Source organism: Harpia harpyja, chromosome 3, assembly GCF_026419915.1.
Source record: "Harpia harpyja isolate bHarHar1 chromosome 3, bHarHar1 primary haplotype, whole genome shotgun sequence".
In the NCBI taxonomy this organism is placed as follows: domain Eukaryota; kingdom Metazoa; phylum Chordata; class Aves; order Accipitriformes; family Accipitridae; genus Harpia; species Harpia harpyja.
In genome coordinates, this window is record NC_068942.1 from 30,907,668 (window position 1) to 30,925,124 (window position 17,457).

The following is a 17,457-nucleotide window of genomic DNA, read 5'->3' on the forward strand; positions in this document are numbered from 1 at the left end:
CCTCCAATTGTGACATTAGAAAATGGCCAGTCGTATAACTACTTTGTAATCATTTGTCAGAAGACCAGAAACCCTGGTCTGCTAGCAGAGTGAGATCTTTGTTCAGAAAAAAATCTTACCATGATAGTTTAGCTTGGATAAGAACAGAGGCCGGTTCTCTTTATAATGCTTGGGGGTTTTTTAATGCCTGATGATCTGACATTTTAATTTGTTATGCCTCTCCTTAATCTGTTAGAAATATGGCTGCACCTTCAGCATTATATAGAAAACATGATTGCTCTAAAGTAAATTTTCTTAAGTATGTTTACACAACCATGAATGCACCATTTTTACATGATTACATTAGGTAATTATAATGCATGAATGCAGTTAAAAGTCTTCCAGAAGTTCCAGTCTCCGGACCTGTTCTCATCCATATTGTCAAATATGTAATCAGTTTAAGATACTTTACTCTGTTTCCCTTGATATGAACTGGAAGCTGAAGCAATCATGCTATCAATTAGGGCTTAAGTCAGTCTTTCCAATGATTAGAAGAGACATTAGTATGAATTTTGCATTCATACTTTCTGCTGTGCTCCTTTAGTGCCACCTGGTGACTAGCTTGAAAGAAAAAAAAGTATGGTTGCATTTCCACGTGGAGAGGTGGCTGTAGTAATTTAAGCTAAAACATTTGCTTGAGCAACTTTATACCAGGTAACGTTTGATTTAGAAGTGCCTCAATCTTAGCTAGTTTAAGAAGATTTCTTTCAGTATCATTTCCAGGGCTAAATTAATCCAATACTTAATATCCAGAATTGTGTCATAGGTATGAATGTTAGGTAAACCTTGCACTTTGTTAGAAATTCAGTGTTCATGCACATAATTAATCAAGATGTAACTAGTAATGGCATTAATCACTGTATATAACTTCTGTTTTGCATCTGTTGAGGTCCATGAGTCTTCTGTAAAGAAACAGCCCCTGTACTAAATCCTTTGTTAATTGTTGTTCTTAACGAGTTTGTATAAAATCCACAGCAGCTATGAAAAAATCATGTCATTCTAAGCCAAGCACAGAAAAGAAGGCTGAACCTCTTCTTATTTCAAATTTGTGGAAACAAATACTCGACGACATCAGGCCTGTACCTGAACATCTACAGGAACAGGTTAGGCTCCACATGGCTCCAGACCTATTTAGATCATTGTGCATAACATTCCCATATGTCCTCCCAAACACCCGTCTCCTGTAACTTCTCCCCACACACCCCGTTCTCTACTGCTCTGTGAATCCTTTTTGTATCATTATGAGTGTGATGTGCATGAATCACAGTTTTGGTGCCTGGCAAAATAATCCTGCAATAGGAATCATATTGCATTCTCTCCTGTCACTGTCTCTGGAGCGAAAAATACGCTGGCTTTGAATGCAACTGAAATACGCCACTGAGATGTGAGGCAGATGGACTGAAATGCCTTCAGCATCTAAACGAGTGAAAAAGCACAACTGAACTAAAAATACTTCAAAATTTAAAGATGTCAGTGATTAGCCACTTTCATCTCAGGTGTTTGCAATGTGAGGTCAGTATCTCATAATATGAGGTTAATTAGAAAAATAAAGAAAAAATGTCAAGAGAATAAATCATCAGTTCCATTTTATCTTTTCTAATGTGGATAATGGATTTCAATCTTCTATGAGATGCGTGAAATAATACAACTGCATTTATCCAGTTGCAAGATTAAGACAGATTTAATCTTAAATGATAAGAAAAATACTATCAAGTTATAGAGCTACATGAAGCGGTATTTTAGTTCAGGTAGTTCCTGCCGCAGAATATTTCAAGCGCAATCTTTTTTCTGTCATTGTTTTTAAAAACTAGCAGAATGATATCTTGCATATGTCCATATTGTAGCACTTTGTGGTTTTAAATGGTATAGTAAAGATAGAGACAGCATTTCTGTTTTAATTGCCATTTTTCATTATTTTCATAATTTTCTCAGAAAACTGTCTTTTTGGCTGTAATTTTCCATGCTCTGTCTGTTTCTAAAAGCTATTCTAAGCATATTTGAGTAATCTAGCAAATTCAAACAGTCCTAATTTTGTGGTAATGTAAGCATGAAAAATATTCATTTTGTTCACATTTCAAATGACAGTTTCTCCTTTCTATGACATCAGACAGAGAGAAATTTCAAGTATTACTTGCTTGGAAATCCTTGCAGAGGAAGGAGCAAATGGTGAAGAAAGTAGTGGTAGCATTCTTAATGTGTGCTCCAGAACACAGGGCAGTAGGTTGCTGCTTATAGCCTGTGTTTTTTTCTCACAACTCAGGCACTAATCTACTGGCTGACATCAAACAAATCCATTCTTTTCTTTGAGATTTCATTGCTGCATCTTAAAAAAAAAAAGAAAAAGCTTCATGTCCTTTGTGAAGTCGAGTCCTAATGATCAAACCCACCGTATAATAGCTGCTGTTTATAGATACTGGGGGGGGGGGGTTCTTTGGAATTTATTTTTTCTTTTTTCTGACACATTTCTTTAAAGGTGGAATGGATCACTGGGTATGCCTGCGTAGGGATGACTGTGTTATTATCTATATGACTTTAGGATACTTGGGCTTGTCTACATAAAGATACCGCACTAAAGACCATGTCAGGATCAAGTAATCTTTAAGGCTTATTTTAATTGCACCTGTTTTTAATTTTCCACTTTTTTTTCCCCTAGTAAAGAATTAAAACAAGAGAAATTATGTATATAGAACAGTGAGAATGTGTGAATACCAGACATTTGCAATGAAGGTTTACAATGCTGAATTTGGCTTGGATGACTAATTGCTTGAAGATGGTCAAACTGACATAGACCATAATGTTCTTTTCTTTTCGATTAGGTGAACATTCTTCTTTATTAACTTTGCCACATCACTTAACTTTTGTTCTTTGTGGGCTGGACTATTATAATATGTGATATAAGGGAATAAAACCTTGAATTGATTTAGAAACTGCAGCACATGCAGACTTCAGAAACCTTCCTGAAAACCAGGGACAAAGCAGGGGCAGAGGGTAGGCTTTGCCATGAGTATGTGAGGTCTCTACTACAATATCCACTCGGAGTAGAAAGCATCAAGGAGAGGTTATGAGTTGGTTTTCCCTAAGAGAATCCTAAACAAGCTGATTTTCTTTTACCTGAGAAAGTTATCTTTATACACTGTGATTTACCTGGACAATTCCCAGCAGCTGAATTATGAGTAGGAATAATAAATAGAATTCAAAGTATATTTTACATAGAAAGAATTGGTTCGAAATCACAGTAGATGGAAGTACTTTCTCCAAAATTGTCCTTATTCCAAGTATCTAAAAAGGATATCACAAAACTATCTGTCAATATAGCCATTATTCATTAAGGAGGAGCTTCTGTTTACTCAATTCACTTTTTATAATGAAATTGTGAAAATTAGCTGATCTTCAGAACAGCAGGCATTGCTTCTGGCTCCCTACATTAAAAATCAAAAAGTTATGCTAACTTTAGACTACATGAGAAGGAACTTACCTTAAAATATACTTAAAAATAATATGACTTTTTAAAATCTAAAATAAGAAACAAAAATGAGCATTCTTCAAACTCATTTGAATAGTCTAAGGGTCTAGATCCCATTTCAAAAGGTGATAATAGAAGATGCCATTCAAATAGCTCAGTCTTTTAAAAAAATTTTAAAACATTGTTGTTCCTGGTTCAAAAATAGGAAAAGTGTTGCATACTTACAAAGGTGAAATAATTTAGCACATTTCAACCCCATGCAGCAGAGCACAGTGAAGTCAATGAGTTAGTATTGACTGAATTAGCTCTGGAATCAGAAGCAACATAACCATTGGAAAAGTAGGATTTATTAATATGAGTGCATCACCTGCTAATACAGATATACTGCCTATGAGACTTGTGTTAGTAGATGCACTGGTTTTTTGCTGCTCACTCAGAATCACTGCACTGCACTGAATGTTATAAATATTCATCAGGGGCCTAATGCTATATCCATTCATGTCAAAACAATGTTCCCAGTAACTTCAGAGGTGAGAACTGAGACTCTAAATTTCATACCGAATCTACAGACAGGAGGATAAAATAGTAAGACTGTAGATACAAGAGTAGAAAAGCAAAGCTCAAGGTATAACATGTGATAAATCATACCATGGCAGCTGCACACAACCAGGTGGTGGTATATGAAAAGGTAGGCATTTGAGAGCATGGTAGGTACATCTATCCCAACACAAAATGGTTTACGAGATTCCTGTCATTGTCCTTTAGCATTTGTTCAGCTAAAAAAATGGAAAAATTGGCAGTCCATATAAATGTATAATTTTTGTCATAGAATCTCGTGTAAAATCTGTTGTGTAACATTTGTGAATGTCGTGGTTAACCCCAGCCAGCAACTAAGGACCACGCAGCCGCTCACTCACTCCCCCCCCACCCAGTGGGATGGGGGAGAAAATCGGGAAAAGAAGCAAAACCCGTGGGTTGAGATAAGAACGGTTTAATAGAACAGAAAAGAAGAAACTAATAATGAAAATGATAACACTAATAAAATGACAACAGCAATAATAAAAGGACAGTGAAATATTACACAAAAATGTAACATTGTTCTTCTTCAAGGCCTTACTCTGGAAACCTAATTTTATGGATTTGACTGAGCAGAGTTTCATGTGCAGAGTGCATGCAGTCAGTAAACGTTAACATGCTTCCCAAAAGAAGGCCCATCACATTCTCTTTTAAAGCATGTGAAAATTGAAACTGAGGCAAAGTGGAATTGGGAAGCACTTCTACAGAAATAGCAGAACTCAGTTTTAAAGAGTCTATCAACTACTGTTCTCCTATTCTGCCATTGTTGCAATAATGTTTATGTAAATGTCCTTTCTAAATACAAAGCCAGTATATTTGAATATCACCTTGTTGGATTGAATTTTTATTGCTGGTAATATTAATAACATTTCATCAAATCTCATCCTAGAAAGAACCTGAAGAATTCTCAGTGTTTTATTGAATGTTCACTGATATTTACTTTACAAATCCCCTTAACCTTATAGTCTTCTTTATCTCTGAAGCTCAGTACCAGAGTTTACATTAACAGCATGCTTCCCAAGTAGCAATAACTATATCACAGTGTAATCTTGCTGCTCAGAGGTATGCAGCCTTTCATTTCTTATTCCATTTCTGTTTCCCCTGTAGGGCAGGAAAAGGAAATTCCCACCTAGGGAGTTCAGCATCATTCAACATTGATGTTACTTGTCCAACAATCCTCTATACTAGGGAGACCGTATGTCAGCCACAGTTAGCACTTACAATTTATCAATACCCACCTACGCATGTAAAGATCTCTTTCTTCTTTGTCTCTATATACATTTCAAACACTAGAGTGCAGAACAGTAGGAAAGTAAAGAGAAGAGGGACACTAGTAGAAGAAACTTACATCTTTTGTCTCCTGGGTAGTCCAGGTAGCCATGAAACTGAAATTATTAGTGTCCAAAGACTGTCATCCTTTCTGGAGGCAGAAGCATCTTTTTCACCTTGCCTTTGCTGTGTGAGGTGTGAATACTCTGCTGTCAACAGCATAAACAGTAATGAGGTCTTCTGTTTCCTTCCAGCTATGTGTTGCCTGTGAGCGGTCCTGAAGGTTCCTGCATGATTGAAATGGCTGCAGATGGAAATCCTCCTGTACAGCACAGACTTTCTCTCTCATATCGAGCATCTCAGGTGAGTCTGCAAAACATCAAAAAATAGCTATTTGCTTTGAACATTCATCAGCGTATGCACTTCAGTTATTCTCAAAGGAGAATAGGCATTCTAACTTTTTCTAAAGGAGGAAATGTAATTCCTCCTCAGACATCACTATCTGTACTTAATTTCTCTTTAATATGTCTTTTCACATCAAGTATCCACAGTATTTCCATTAATTTCTTCAGTTTACATGACTCTGAAACTTCTATTTCAACTGCCTCAAGTCCATGGAAAGGACACTGGTACTGCAGGAGGAAAAATAATGTATTAGCAATATCATTTAACTAGGCCATGGTATTTATTAGAAACAATTCAGATATTGTTAAGCAGTAATTCTTGTTACTTTTTATTTGCAAGCCACACTGTCCGGTGGAGGGCGGTTGTGAATCATCAGTGACTTAACCTGGTGTCAGTATTGTTGCTAGGACTTCACTTCTGAATAGTATTGTAAAAATGACTGTCTCCATTTTGAAACTGGTATCAGAAGACTCATTCTAAATGGGCAATAGGCCAGCTTTTCCAGATCTCAAATTTTTGTTACTGTCTCCATGTTATCGCCTCTCTTTGTTATGCATTCTCTCATCAGAAGATTATTTCTGCATTATACATTTTAAATGTTTTTAGGCTTGAAAATTTGAACTGTGATTGACAGCTCACTTTTTAAGTTTGTTCACTAGAAGGCAGGACAGTTAGCTGTAGAGATGCTAACCATGATGTGCGTCTCCCAGTATGCACTGCCAGTTAGGAATAGAATTTCTTCCCTGTTTCTTCCCTGAGTCAGTATCTAGCTGTTTGTTCAGCCCGATATAAAGAGTTAACTTGTATTAGATATTGCTATTAGCCCAATCAGTTGTCTGTTCATAGCTTCCAGATGATCAACCTGACATTCTGCTGCAGAAGGTTCCTTTGTCTCTCCCTTTAAGTTTCAGGTTCATAACTCTGGCAGAATGTAAAGCTAACACTATGGGCAGCTTCTGCATAGAGAATCTGGGGAAAAAACTTAGCCATCAGTACCTAATTACCTAGAGAAGCCAGCAATACCTTACTCATAGAAAAACTTACAGGTAGCCACCTTTGATGTCATGCATCAAGATCATCAGAATATTTCTGCCCCTAATCAGGATATTTTTTTGGTTCCTAAGAAAGCCCACAACTCTTCTCTATTTCTTTTTGTGGGGGTCCACAGTTAAGTTTCAGTTCGTATCACAAGTGGGTTTTGAAGTGAATCTTCCGATCATCCCACTTACCACACTTTCATTCTTGTTGCAGAGCAATCCTGGAGCATGCCAGCTGAATTGTTTTAAGGTGAAACAGTACAAAAGATGCTCTCTATGAGTGCACTTGATGTGCTGTAACCACTAATCAGTATTTCATGGCACCAAATTATACTTAATCCAGAATAACCCCTTGCATGGTACCCAGTATGAATGTCGTATCCTCATGACTATTACACTTTACAGATCTGCTAATCTCCCAGAGCCCCTGTTTCCTTTACAAAGTACACAAGCAAAGAAAGAAAGAAAAAAAAATTTCTTATCTCTAGGAGGACTAATGAATTTCTTCCCGTTACTGGCCAAGCTAATCCTTTTTACCACTCAGGCTCCAAGTGAAGAAGGACATTTTCAAATTAGTATTTGAAAAGTTAAGCACGAGTATTACAGAAGTTAACATACTGTTAATGTAATGTTCTATTAAGCCTGTTATGTTATTAACAAGACTTAGAGGAATTCTCCTTGTGTGTTTCCTTAAAATATATTCTGGTTAAGCCAGTTAAATTCAGAACAGGACCTTTACAGAAAGAAATGTGTATTATAGTGTACTAGCGTGAGTTTGAACATCTAACATATTATGATAAAATCCATTGATGCGAGAAACTGAGAAGAGCCTACTGAAGTTGTTCTGTGGTACACTGGATCTGCCCCCAAGGTCAGTGCTTCTGTAAAATAAGCCCAATAATAAAAAGATTGTACTGCAAGAGGAGTGTTAAAAACACTTTTCTTAATCATAGACACTTTACATTCCAGTCCAATGCTTTGCTTAATTCTTGTAACAGGTTCACAAGCAGAGAGAAAATGTCTGTCTGCAAACACTACTTACAAATCTTGTCTGTAACTACGCTGGTTTATAGCTTTGTTTAAAGGGGATAAAGTCAAGTGATATGAAATGAATTCGACAAGTGCTGAGCCAATGTCTTTGAATTCCTTCCATGTGAAAAATCTGATTTAATTTTATCCAGGCTCTAAAGGAAGTAGGGGTTTTTTTCTTTCCTTTCTAAATGAAAGACACTGTAAGTAGAGGAATATCTGGCAGTATTCATGTTCATGGTATCTCCAAATTTCACTTGAAATTGTCAGCAACATAGCTCCAGGACTGATAAAAGCAATACAGGAAACAGCAAAGCAGAATCATACAGATGTGCAAATTCCAGATAAATCAATGTGATGTTTTCCTCTTGTTCTTAGTTCTTCACAGCTGATGTCTGAATATGATAGTGAAGGGCCCCTTCACTATAAATTATCTCCTCACATGTTTTACACATGCTGTGATATATTTTTTATTCCATTGGTTTATTGCTACTTGACTTGAATTGGCTAGGTTTCACCCTCTTTCTGGATTGATGGTATCGTATAAATAAATTCATCACAGTGTGATACACTTACGAAAAAATTATGATTTTTTTCAATTCTTAGTGACAGGCATTTAGCAAAGGAAACTCCTTGTCAGAACGCCAGAAAGTCAGGCATCACCTTGAGGAATGGAATTCACAGTGCTAAATGAGTCACAGATCCTTCATATGTGATGGTCAAAGGTTTGACTCCGAGGTCAGCTAACACAGGAAATACCATACTGAGCACTAACATGGTTCAGTCAGTCCCAGTATAAAATAATTGTGGGTGTTTCTTTGGCACCTTTATAAGGATGTTATAGGCATTTGTGGCTCTAGAATTTAGTACCTAAAACTTTCCCTTTTTCCCTGGGCTTCAGTATAGTGGTCTGTTTTCTGTCATTCATCCAAAAGAAGTAAAATCTTTTTTCTGTATTCCCCTTATCTTGGGGTCCTGTAGGTCCCAGATCCTAAAGAAAAGCTTTATCTTCAAGTCTACAGCTTCTCCTGTGCTCCTGCACCAACCCTCAACCATGAATGTAAAACTCATAGTCCAGAATGAGAGAAGCAATGAGAAAACCTTACCATGTTCATTGCGGTTAAGGCTGGAAATTTCCAATTTGTGTTCCATAGGATGTATGTTTTCTTACACGTTTGAAGATATGCAAACACATTAAACCACTCTCTTTGTATGGATTAATTTTTTTTAAAAAAAGAGAACCACATTTAAAAAAAAAAAATCCCTTCAGCAAGTGTCATAGTTTTTGGCCAGCTTCAAGTAATGGCTATTTCCTTTATCTCTAATTATTATTCATTCCTTGCTTACAGTAACATCACAAATCACATTCTTTTCTGATGATTCTCTTCTTGTTTCTGCAGATCACCTTTGGATCAATCTTCCTTGGAAATGTTCCTGTTCCTGAAGAGGTTCATCAATGTGCTGGGCACATACGTGGCTATAAAGGATGCATTAGGGATTTTCAAGTTAACAACAAAGACTTGTTCATCACAGATGAGGCTCTTGGAGGGAGGAATGTTGAGAACTGCAATGTTCCAATATGTGATTATCATCCATGTCACAATGGTGGAACCTGCACTAGGTAAGAGTTGCCTCTTTAATCATTTTATCATCTGTTTACACTTCGTGGCTGGTAGGTTCATCCTTAATGAGAAATTACTATAATTTTCTGTGTAATAAGTAATCACCAATCTTTTGTCCTGATAATATTAAATAGAAAATGTGACATCTTCATGCCTAACCAGAGAGATTTTATAACTTTCTTGCTTACATGAAAAAAGGTATAAAATTTAATTACATTGCCCACACAACATGCACGTTGAGTTGCTGCCAGAATTCCTTTGTGATCAACTAGATCAGTTCCACTACAAGGCTCAGTGACTAAATCAGACTCTTCGTATAGATAGTTTGGACAGTAACGCATAAGATCTCATTCTTCTGTTTAACAACTCTGTATCTTACTAGGCCTTGTAACCTCACACATTTTCATGGTGTGCTGCTGGGTACACAGCATAGGCCTTCATCAGCATGCTGTGAAAACAGTAACAAGTAGGTCAGCACCTTCGGCACATGTGAAGAAGTATTGTCAAAGAACCTTTGCAGGTTAAAGTGCATTGTGCTGAAAGAGGAAATGGGGTCCAAAAGAGACATGAGCTAAAAGCACAGAGGATGATGGTTCAGTTGAATGATGCTTCAATTGGAGCACAGTAACTTTTTAAGCCATAGTAGCTTGCTCGTTGCCTAAGGCACTCAGCATTTAGGAACCACATTTCTGTTTAAAATTAATAGAATTTATGAAGTAGCTGCCATGTGTATTTTAAAAATTGTACTTCAGCTTCAGGACAAATGCTGAACAGGACATAGTCTAAAGTTCTTTTAAAGCTCTGGACCATGGTGTGTTTCTTAGGTTGAGAAGACCTTGAATCAAAGTTTTAAGGTGCTTTTCTGCCTGTCTTGATCGATGTGAGCACACAAAGAACACCAAACAGGTTTTTGATCTCTAGGTCTTGTTTGACTAGAGCACAAGTGAAAGCAAGGCACATTTATGAAAACATACACAATTTGCTTACCAGACTGGTGAAACTGAGTGTGTACTTGGCAGTAATGAGTCTGTTTTTCCTCTGTTGTTCCTTTCTATATCTCTGTCATTCCACTGATTGGCCTGTCATCTACCATTATGGAATACTGTTTCATTTAAAGCTTGGGTCCTGAATAATTCATGACCATTGGATTTGTTTCCTGCCTTTCTGCTTTCCAACTGCTGGCCTCAGCCCTTTTCAGAAACACTTTTGTTCTGAAATGGGTCACTGCTCTTCTGTCCAGAGGAGTCATGGAAGACTGTGCATGTGCAAACCAGGGATAAGCAGCTCTATAGAACCACGATCTTCATGATTTTCTACAGCAGCCACCTGATTTTCAGGGATTACCTCCTCCAAGCCCAAGAATGATCCATTCCAATGAGCAGGAAATCAAGTGGCAGGAAGCCTGCATGGATGAACAAGATGCTCCTGATAAAACTCAAACATCAAAAGGAAGCATACAAGAGGTAGAAGCATGGCCAGGTGACCTGGGGGGTAACATAGAGAAAATATCCAAATACACAGATATGGGGTTAGGAAAGCCAAAGTCTATCTGGAGATTAATCTGGCAGGGGACACACAGGGCAAAACCAAATGCTTCTACAAGTACATTAGCAGCAAAAGGAAGACGGGAAAATGTGGGCTTGCTGCTGAATAGGGCGGGTGTTCTGGTGACAAAGGATCCAGAAAAGACTGAAGTACTCAGTGCTTTCTTTGCCTCAGTCTTTATTGATAAAACTTGCATTCAGGAATCCTATTCCTCTCAGACCTGTAGGAGAAAGTCTGGAGCAAGGAAGACTTACACTTTGTGGAGGAGGATCCGATTAGGGAACATTTAAACCAACTGGACATGTATAAACCAACTGGACATGTATAAACCAACTGGACCTGATGGGATTCACTCGAGTGCTGAGGGAGCTATCTGATGCCATAGCAAGGTCATTCCTGATAATCTCTGAAAGATCAAGGTGATAGGGAGAGGTTCCTGAGGACTAGAAGACTTCCTTCAGGACGAGCAAGAAGGAGGATCTGAGGAACTACAGAATGGTTAGCCTCACCTTGATCTGTGGGAAGTGGAAGGAGCAAATTGTCCTGGAAACTGTTTCCAAACACATGAAGGACAAGAAAGTGTTTGGGAGTGGTCACCATGGATTCATGAAGGGGAAATTGTGCTTAACCAACCTGATAGCCTTCCACAGTGAGATGACTGGCTTGATGGATGAGGGGAGAGCACTGGATGTTGTTTACTCAACTTCAGTAAGGCTTCAACACTGCCTCCCATAAAATCTTTAGTGACAAACTGATTGAGTAGTGGCTAGGTAAGTGCACAGCGAGGTGAACTGAAAACTGGCTGAAGGGCAGGCTCAAAAAGCACAAAGGATCAGCAACACAAATTCCAGCTGGAGGCCAATCACTAGCAGAGTACCCCAAGTCACAATACTGAATCCAATACCGTTTACCTTCATTAATGACCTATAAGATGGGACAGGGTGCACCCCAGAAACAAGGGTTAAATACAAAGAAAGGAGTGATTGGTGCACCAGGTGGGTCTGCTGCCATTCTGAGGGACCTTGACAGGCTGGAGAAATGAGCCAACGGGAATCTCATATTGTTCAACAAAGGGAAACGCAAAGTCTTGCACCTGGGGTGGAATAACCCCAGGCACCAGTATAGACTGGGGACTGACTGGCTGGAAAGCAGCTTTGCAGAAAAAGACTTGCCAGTTCTGGTGGACAGCTAGTTGACCATGAGTCAGGAATGTGCGCTAGTGACAGAGAAAGCCAACAGCATCCTGGGCTGCATTAGAAAGAGAGAGTGGGTCAGGGGAGGTCATTCTGTCCCTCTCTTCTCACCTGGTTTGCTGGTTTTCGTATGTATGTACATACATTCTTCAGTCAGTTCACAAACTGTCCATATTCAGTAAGCTTCACCTTGCTAGGAGGATCTAGATCCCACGTTTTCACATCCAAGTTCTGTTGCTCTGATTGCATACTGTTCACTCGGCAGAACAGAATTTGCTTTTTCAGAGGCTGATCATTCCTCTTAGCTGTCAAGAATGCCAAAAAAAACTATCACAACAGATTATGTCTCGGGATTTGGAGGTCTCACTTGGGTAAGTTACTAGGCAGTGGTCTTTAGAGGAGCAATTCCTGTATCCCAAAGTCCTGAAGCTTCATTTTGGCCACAGCGTGTGCAACATTCTCTTTCCTGGAGAGTTAAACATATATGTGAGAACAGACAGCTCCATCTCTCTGTAACATGTAATCAACCAAATAACTTCTGCTTTGCTGAGAAGTGTGACAGATCTAAAAGATTCACTCCTTGACAAGTAGTCTACCTATCTGCACTGATTTCTTTGTAGAGGATGTAAACAGGGTGGCAAGTTGGGATGTAAATTTGCCTGTGCTAGCAGCCGTTTTTCAGGAGTGCTGGCAGGCGTTTTACACAGACTCTGCCTGCCAGAATGCCAGGGACAGAAACCCCTTTGGGGAATGCTTCAGTTTGCTGTATACCGATTCCGTTTTCCACAAATTTGAGCCGATTGAGGAGATATGACAATAAAACAATGACTTGTATACCTCCTGATCAGCCTTGGCAGGTCTGGCTCCAGAACCTCTTTCATCTGGACCTGAACACTCCGCAAAGTTTGTTCCTCTGAATCTGGTGTCTTATGACCCAAGTCCAGGGCTTCCGTGGGTGAAGCATCTCCTGAAAGGAATGATGAGAGATTCTGTTCTATAGACTCTTGCTGTACTTCTTTCCAGGCTGTGCCTGCTAATACTAGGTATCTCTTTCGTAAATGTGCATACAGTCACAAACTCTACTCAGTAAATGGACCAATTTTAAGTGTGTTGGGCTTCTTGTCACCTTCTTGCTTCAGTGCTTTGTTTACAAACAACCTTTGGTTCCTCTTGTAACTGAAAGATACGAGTTTCTCCCCTTGCTCCACTTTGTTAGTTGCTTTATCGTAGCAACTATTTGATTAATTACTTGGTCATCAACCCGTCACATCAACTTGGTTCACACCATGTCATGTGTGGAGCAGGAGAATTGAAAAGCCAGAGGTGGACATTTTGTGTGTAGTTTATGGGGAAAAATTTCCAGTGTTCAAGTGGTGTGTGTGAACTATACAACTGTATTATCTTCAGACAATGAGTTTATGTTCATGAGACTGCAGCTAATGAGAGCCATAAACAATCTATAGTGTTAAAAATATTCCCATCTACACCATTAATTGTCCATTTGCGTATTCATTACCATAAAAAAACTTAGTCGTATTTAAAAAAAACAAAATTCAGGTGAAACAAGCAACAATTTTACAATTCATATAAAACTATTATTGATGTTTAAGATTTTTGCCAGTTGTTTCAATTATACTGTTTAGTGGCAAAAAAACCATTTTTCATTGCATGTTATTCTTTGGGTGCTTGGCAACTAATTAGAGCTTTTGCTTCTGAAAGGCCGTGAAGTATTACATGGCGAATGTCTCAGCCATGTTTTATAATGAACACTGGAGCTTGTCCACATACACTGCTGGGTATAGACAGGTGTTTTTCATAAGAAATATTTTTTACAGTTGTTCTTAAAGTTACTTGCCTTTTCTCATCATCAGAGTACAAAAATACTATTGTAGTGTTCAACCTATTAATTACAATAATAATGCAGAAGAAATTTATTTGACAGAAAAAAAATGTTTTCTTTGTAGTTTTGGTAGCAAGAGACAGGGATTAGCATGCGCCGACTTTTCAGATACAAAATTTCAGGATGCAGCAGGGGCCAGCAGCTCCCTGTGGTCTGGTCATCGGTTGCATCAGGTGCTCCCCATGGAGGGTCCGTCAGGACAGGGCCTGGCAGCCGGGGCCCGTCCCACCGCCCTGGCCAGAAGCACCGGGGGGCGGTGGGGCAGCCCCAGCCCCGGGCAGCGGGCACCTCCATGGGGACAGGATGAGGCCGGGCTGGGACATCGGTCCACTGGTGAGGGATCAGGATCGAGCCCAGTGAGGGGAACCAGGGTTGGACACAGCCCCAAGATGGCCAGGCAGGGCCATGGTGATGGGGACAGGCTGCACAGTCACCATTTTGCTGTGAAACTACTGAAAGTATCATTCTGTGGAATTGGAAATCTCTGGTTATCTTCATTCTTTTTAAATTAAGATCCATTCCACTTTCATTTAAAAGCAAGTGTTATCTACATTCCATTTATATTTTGACTAAAAATTCTGTCTGTATATAGGTGTTGTGCCCAGCCGGCAGCTCAGCCCCACGCAGCCGCTCGCTCACTCCCCACCGGTGGGATGGGGGAGAGAATCAGTAGGGTAAAAGTGAGAAAACTTGTGGGTTGAGGTAAAGACAGTTTAACCGGTAAAGCAAAAACAAAGCAAACCCAGGAATCCATTCCCCACTTCCCACGGGCAGGCGGGTGTTCAGCCATCTCCAGGACAGCAGGGCTTCAGCACGCCGAGCGGTCCCTTGGGAAGACAAACGCCATCACTCCCAACGTCCCCCCTGCCGCCTTCTTCCCCCAGCTTTACACGCCGAGCATGACGTCCTCTAGTGTGGGATGTCCCGGGGGTCAGTCGGGGTCAGCTGTCCCGGCTGTGTCCCCTCCCGACTCCTTGTGCCCCCCCAGCCTCCTCGCTGGTGGGGTGGGGGGAGAAGCAGAACAGCCCTTGGCTCTGGGCAAGCCCTGCTCAGCAATGACTAAACCAACCCTATGCAATCAGCACTGTTTTGGTCACAAATCCAAAACATAGGACAAACCAGCTACTATGAAGAAAATTAAGTCTATCCCAGCCAAAACCAGAACAACAGGGCAAAAGCCATTCTGTTTCAAGAGTATTTAAACATATGCTGTATCAGATGAGTGGTTCAGTACAAATGTAAATTACTAATTCTTTACATAGTCATTATTTTATTAGTTTTTAAAAACAAAGTACTCTGTTTCCTATGTAAATGCTCTGTTGCTTTTAGAAGCACTTTTGCAAGTTCACTAGCTCTTTTATTGCACTTTAAATCCATACTAATGTAGAATTCCAGAGGCTGGCTAATTTCAGAGGAAAAAAATGACAACTATTCAGTAAATTTAGGGTTTGAGTGTCATATAGTTCTAAGACTAATTTTGTGAATTCAAAGCATGGGAAGATTAACTTAGGAAGCTCTTAATATTCTGTGTGGCCCTCTGATCATATGAGCCAGATGTTGCAAACTAAGCTTAGTCTTAATTAAGAAGACACATCTGTGTGTGGGAAATAAACTCATGAAATTACTTCACCAATGATTTGACAATTATGTCAGCCACTACACTAGTAGTAGTTAATACATTTGTTTTAAATTGTATAAAGACTTGAGAATATGTAAACATAGACAAGCTTAGCTTTCATAGTGTGGAGTACAATCTCAAAGTTAATTGGTCCCACAAACAATCATGTTTCTAGTGTCTCAAACTATTCTCTCAGTGATTATTCTTACTGTTGTTGTTGTTCCCCATGTATTGGTGCAGCAGATGGGTTCATTAATGTTGATCAATTAACCAAGACTGAAAAATCAAACTCAATTAGCAATAAATTTCAATAGAGAGACACTTATCTTCAGATTTCAACCACCATGAGTGCTATAATCACCAAAAATACACAAGGAATGTAATTTTTCAATTTCCATCCCCTGATAATGTAAGAAATACCTTCCTAGATATGTAGGTCTCCTTTGGATGGTACCTTTTCAGCTATAAATAGGAAAAGGCATATTTTAAATCATATTTCAGAAACTGTCTGTTTTCTGCATGCTGGGGCATCACGCAATTCTTCTTAAGCCTTAAAGAACTGATGACCAAATGAAAAACTCCATCCAAACTGTTTCCTAAAGTTCATCTGATAAGGTTTTGAGTGCCTTTTTTTTTAAGTTATAAAATGAGTTCTAGGTTAGCTTTCTTGTAAATTAAAGGAAATTTTATAGTTGGACTTGGTTAAGTGATAGAATTCCATATGTTGCAGATACTGAGGAGACCAGGTGAAATGACTTAACAAATTTTGTGGTCTCTTTTTAGTATATCTTCTCAATATTAATTAAAATAAACAGTAGAAAAACTCGTTATGAATATGACTTTTTTTTTTTTTTTTAAAAAGAAGGAGCTTAAACTGTAGACTTTGGAGACACTAAAATGTTCTTTCCAACTTTTTTTACATCTCATTTTCCATTTCAAAGGGTAGTCGTGGTGAACCTTTCCCAGAACATATGCCAGAAATACTTCTTGTGCTTCCTTGTGCGCCTAAGCCAAAAATGCATGTTATGTCAGGTTTTGGCTGAAGGTGTTCATCTAAGGATAGGCTTTTATGCCCTTACTAATGCTTTTCTCATATTTCTAGCACAGAGCTGCAGTTTGCTTATAGCTCGCAAAACTGATTTGGTTTTTTTTTGAACTAGAGATAAAATTGTTACATGAGAATAGCTAAGTGCCCATTTTCAAACTAAGGAGCACTGAAGCACCTCCCAAAACTGCTAACAACATTGCAGGCCAAATTTTTAGAGTCGCTCATGGATTTCCTATCACTGCTTTAGATGTAGGTGTTTCTGGGTAAGAAAGGAACCAGCAAGTCAGAAATAGCAGAATTGATCATATATCAAGGATCCTTTTATAGATCTGCTTTATAGCCTAAGAGACTGAGGCCAACATATTATCTAGAAGATCCATTTGTTGGGTTTTTTACAAATCTAAACCCTAGTTAACTTCACTAAGATCCATATTAAGTCCAGAATTAATGTTTTAAGTTCCACTGTATTCAACTCTTACAGAAAGATAAAGCAAACAAAGGGATTAAATTTCGTTTTATTTGATTTGCAAAGGAAGAAGATTTCCAGGTGGGAGTTGTGTATTCTCAGACCTTTTCAGAATTTGCGTCATATGCACTTAGGTAATACTGATTTGTATGAAGAAGATAACCTGCTTCCTTTTAAAGGGCTGGGTTTGGGACAGATCTGTCAATACTTTACATGTTTCCCAACTCCAGAAAATGCTGGTATTGGT

At 38.9% G+C, this 17,457-nt stretch overlaps 1 protein-coding gene across 1 annotated transcript in view; it reads left to right on the plus strand.

The window, feature by feature from the left end:
* Nucleotides 1-17,457, plus strand: part of EYS (eyes shut homolog) — a 1,008,942-nt gene that overhangs the window by 884,729 nt on the left and 106,756 nt on the right. Inside the window, exons 40-41 of the mRNA XM_052781811.1 lie at nucleotides 5,602-5,710; nucleotides 9,219-9,439. Coding sequence (XP_052637771.1) covers nucleotides 5,602-5,710; nucleotides 9,219-9,439 — 330 coding nt within the window. The remainder of the gene's footprint in view (nucleotides 1-5,601; nucleotides 5,711-9,218; nucleotides 9,440-17,457) is intronic.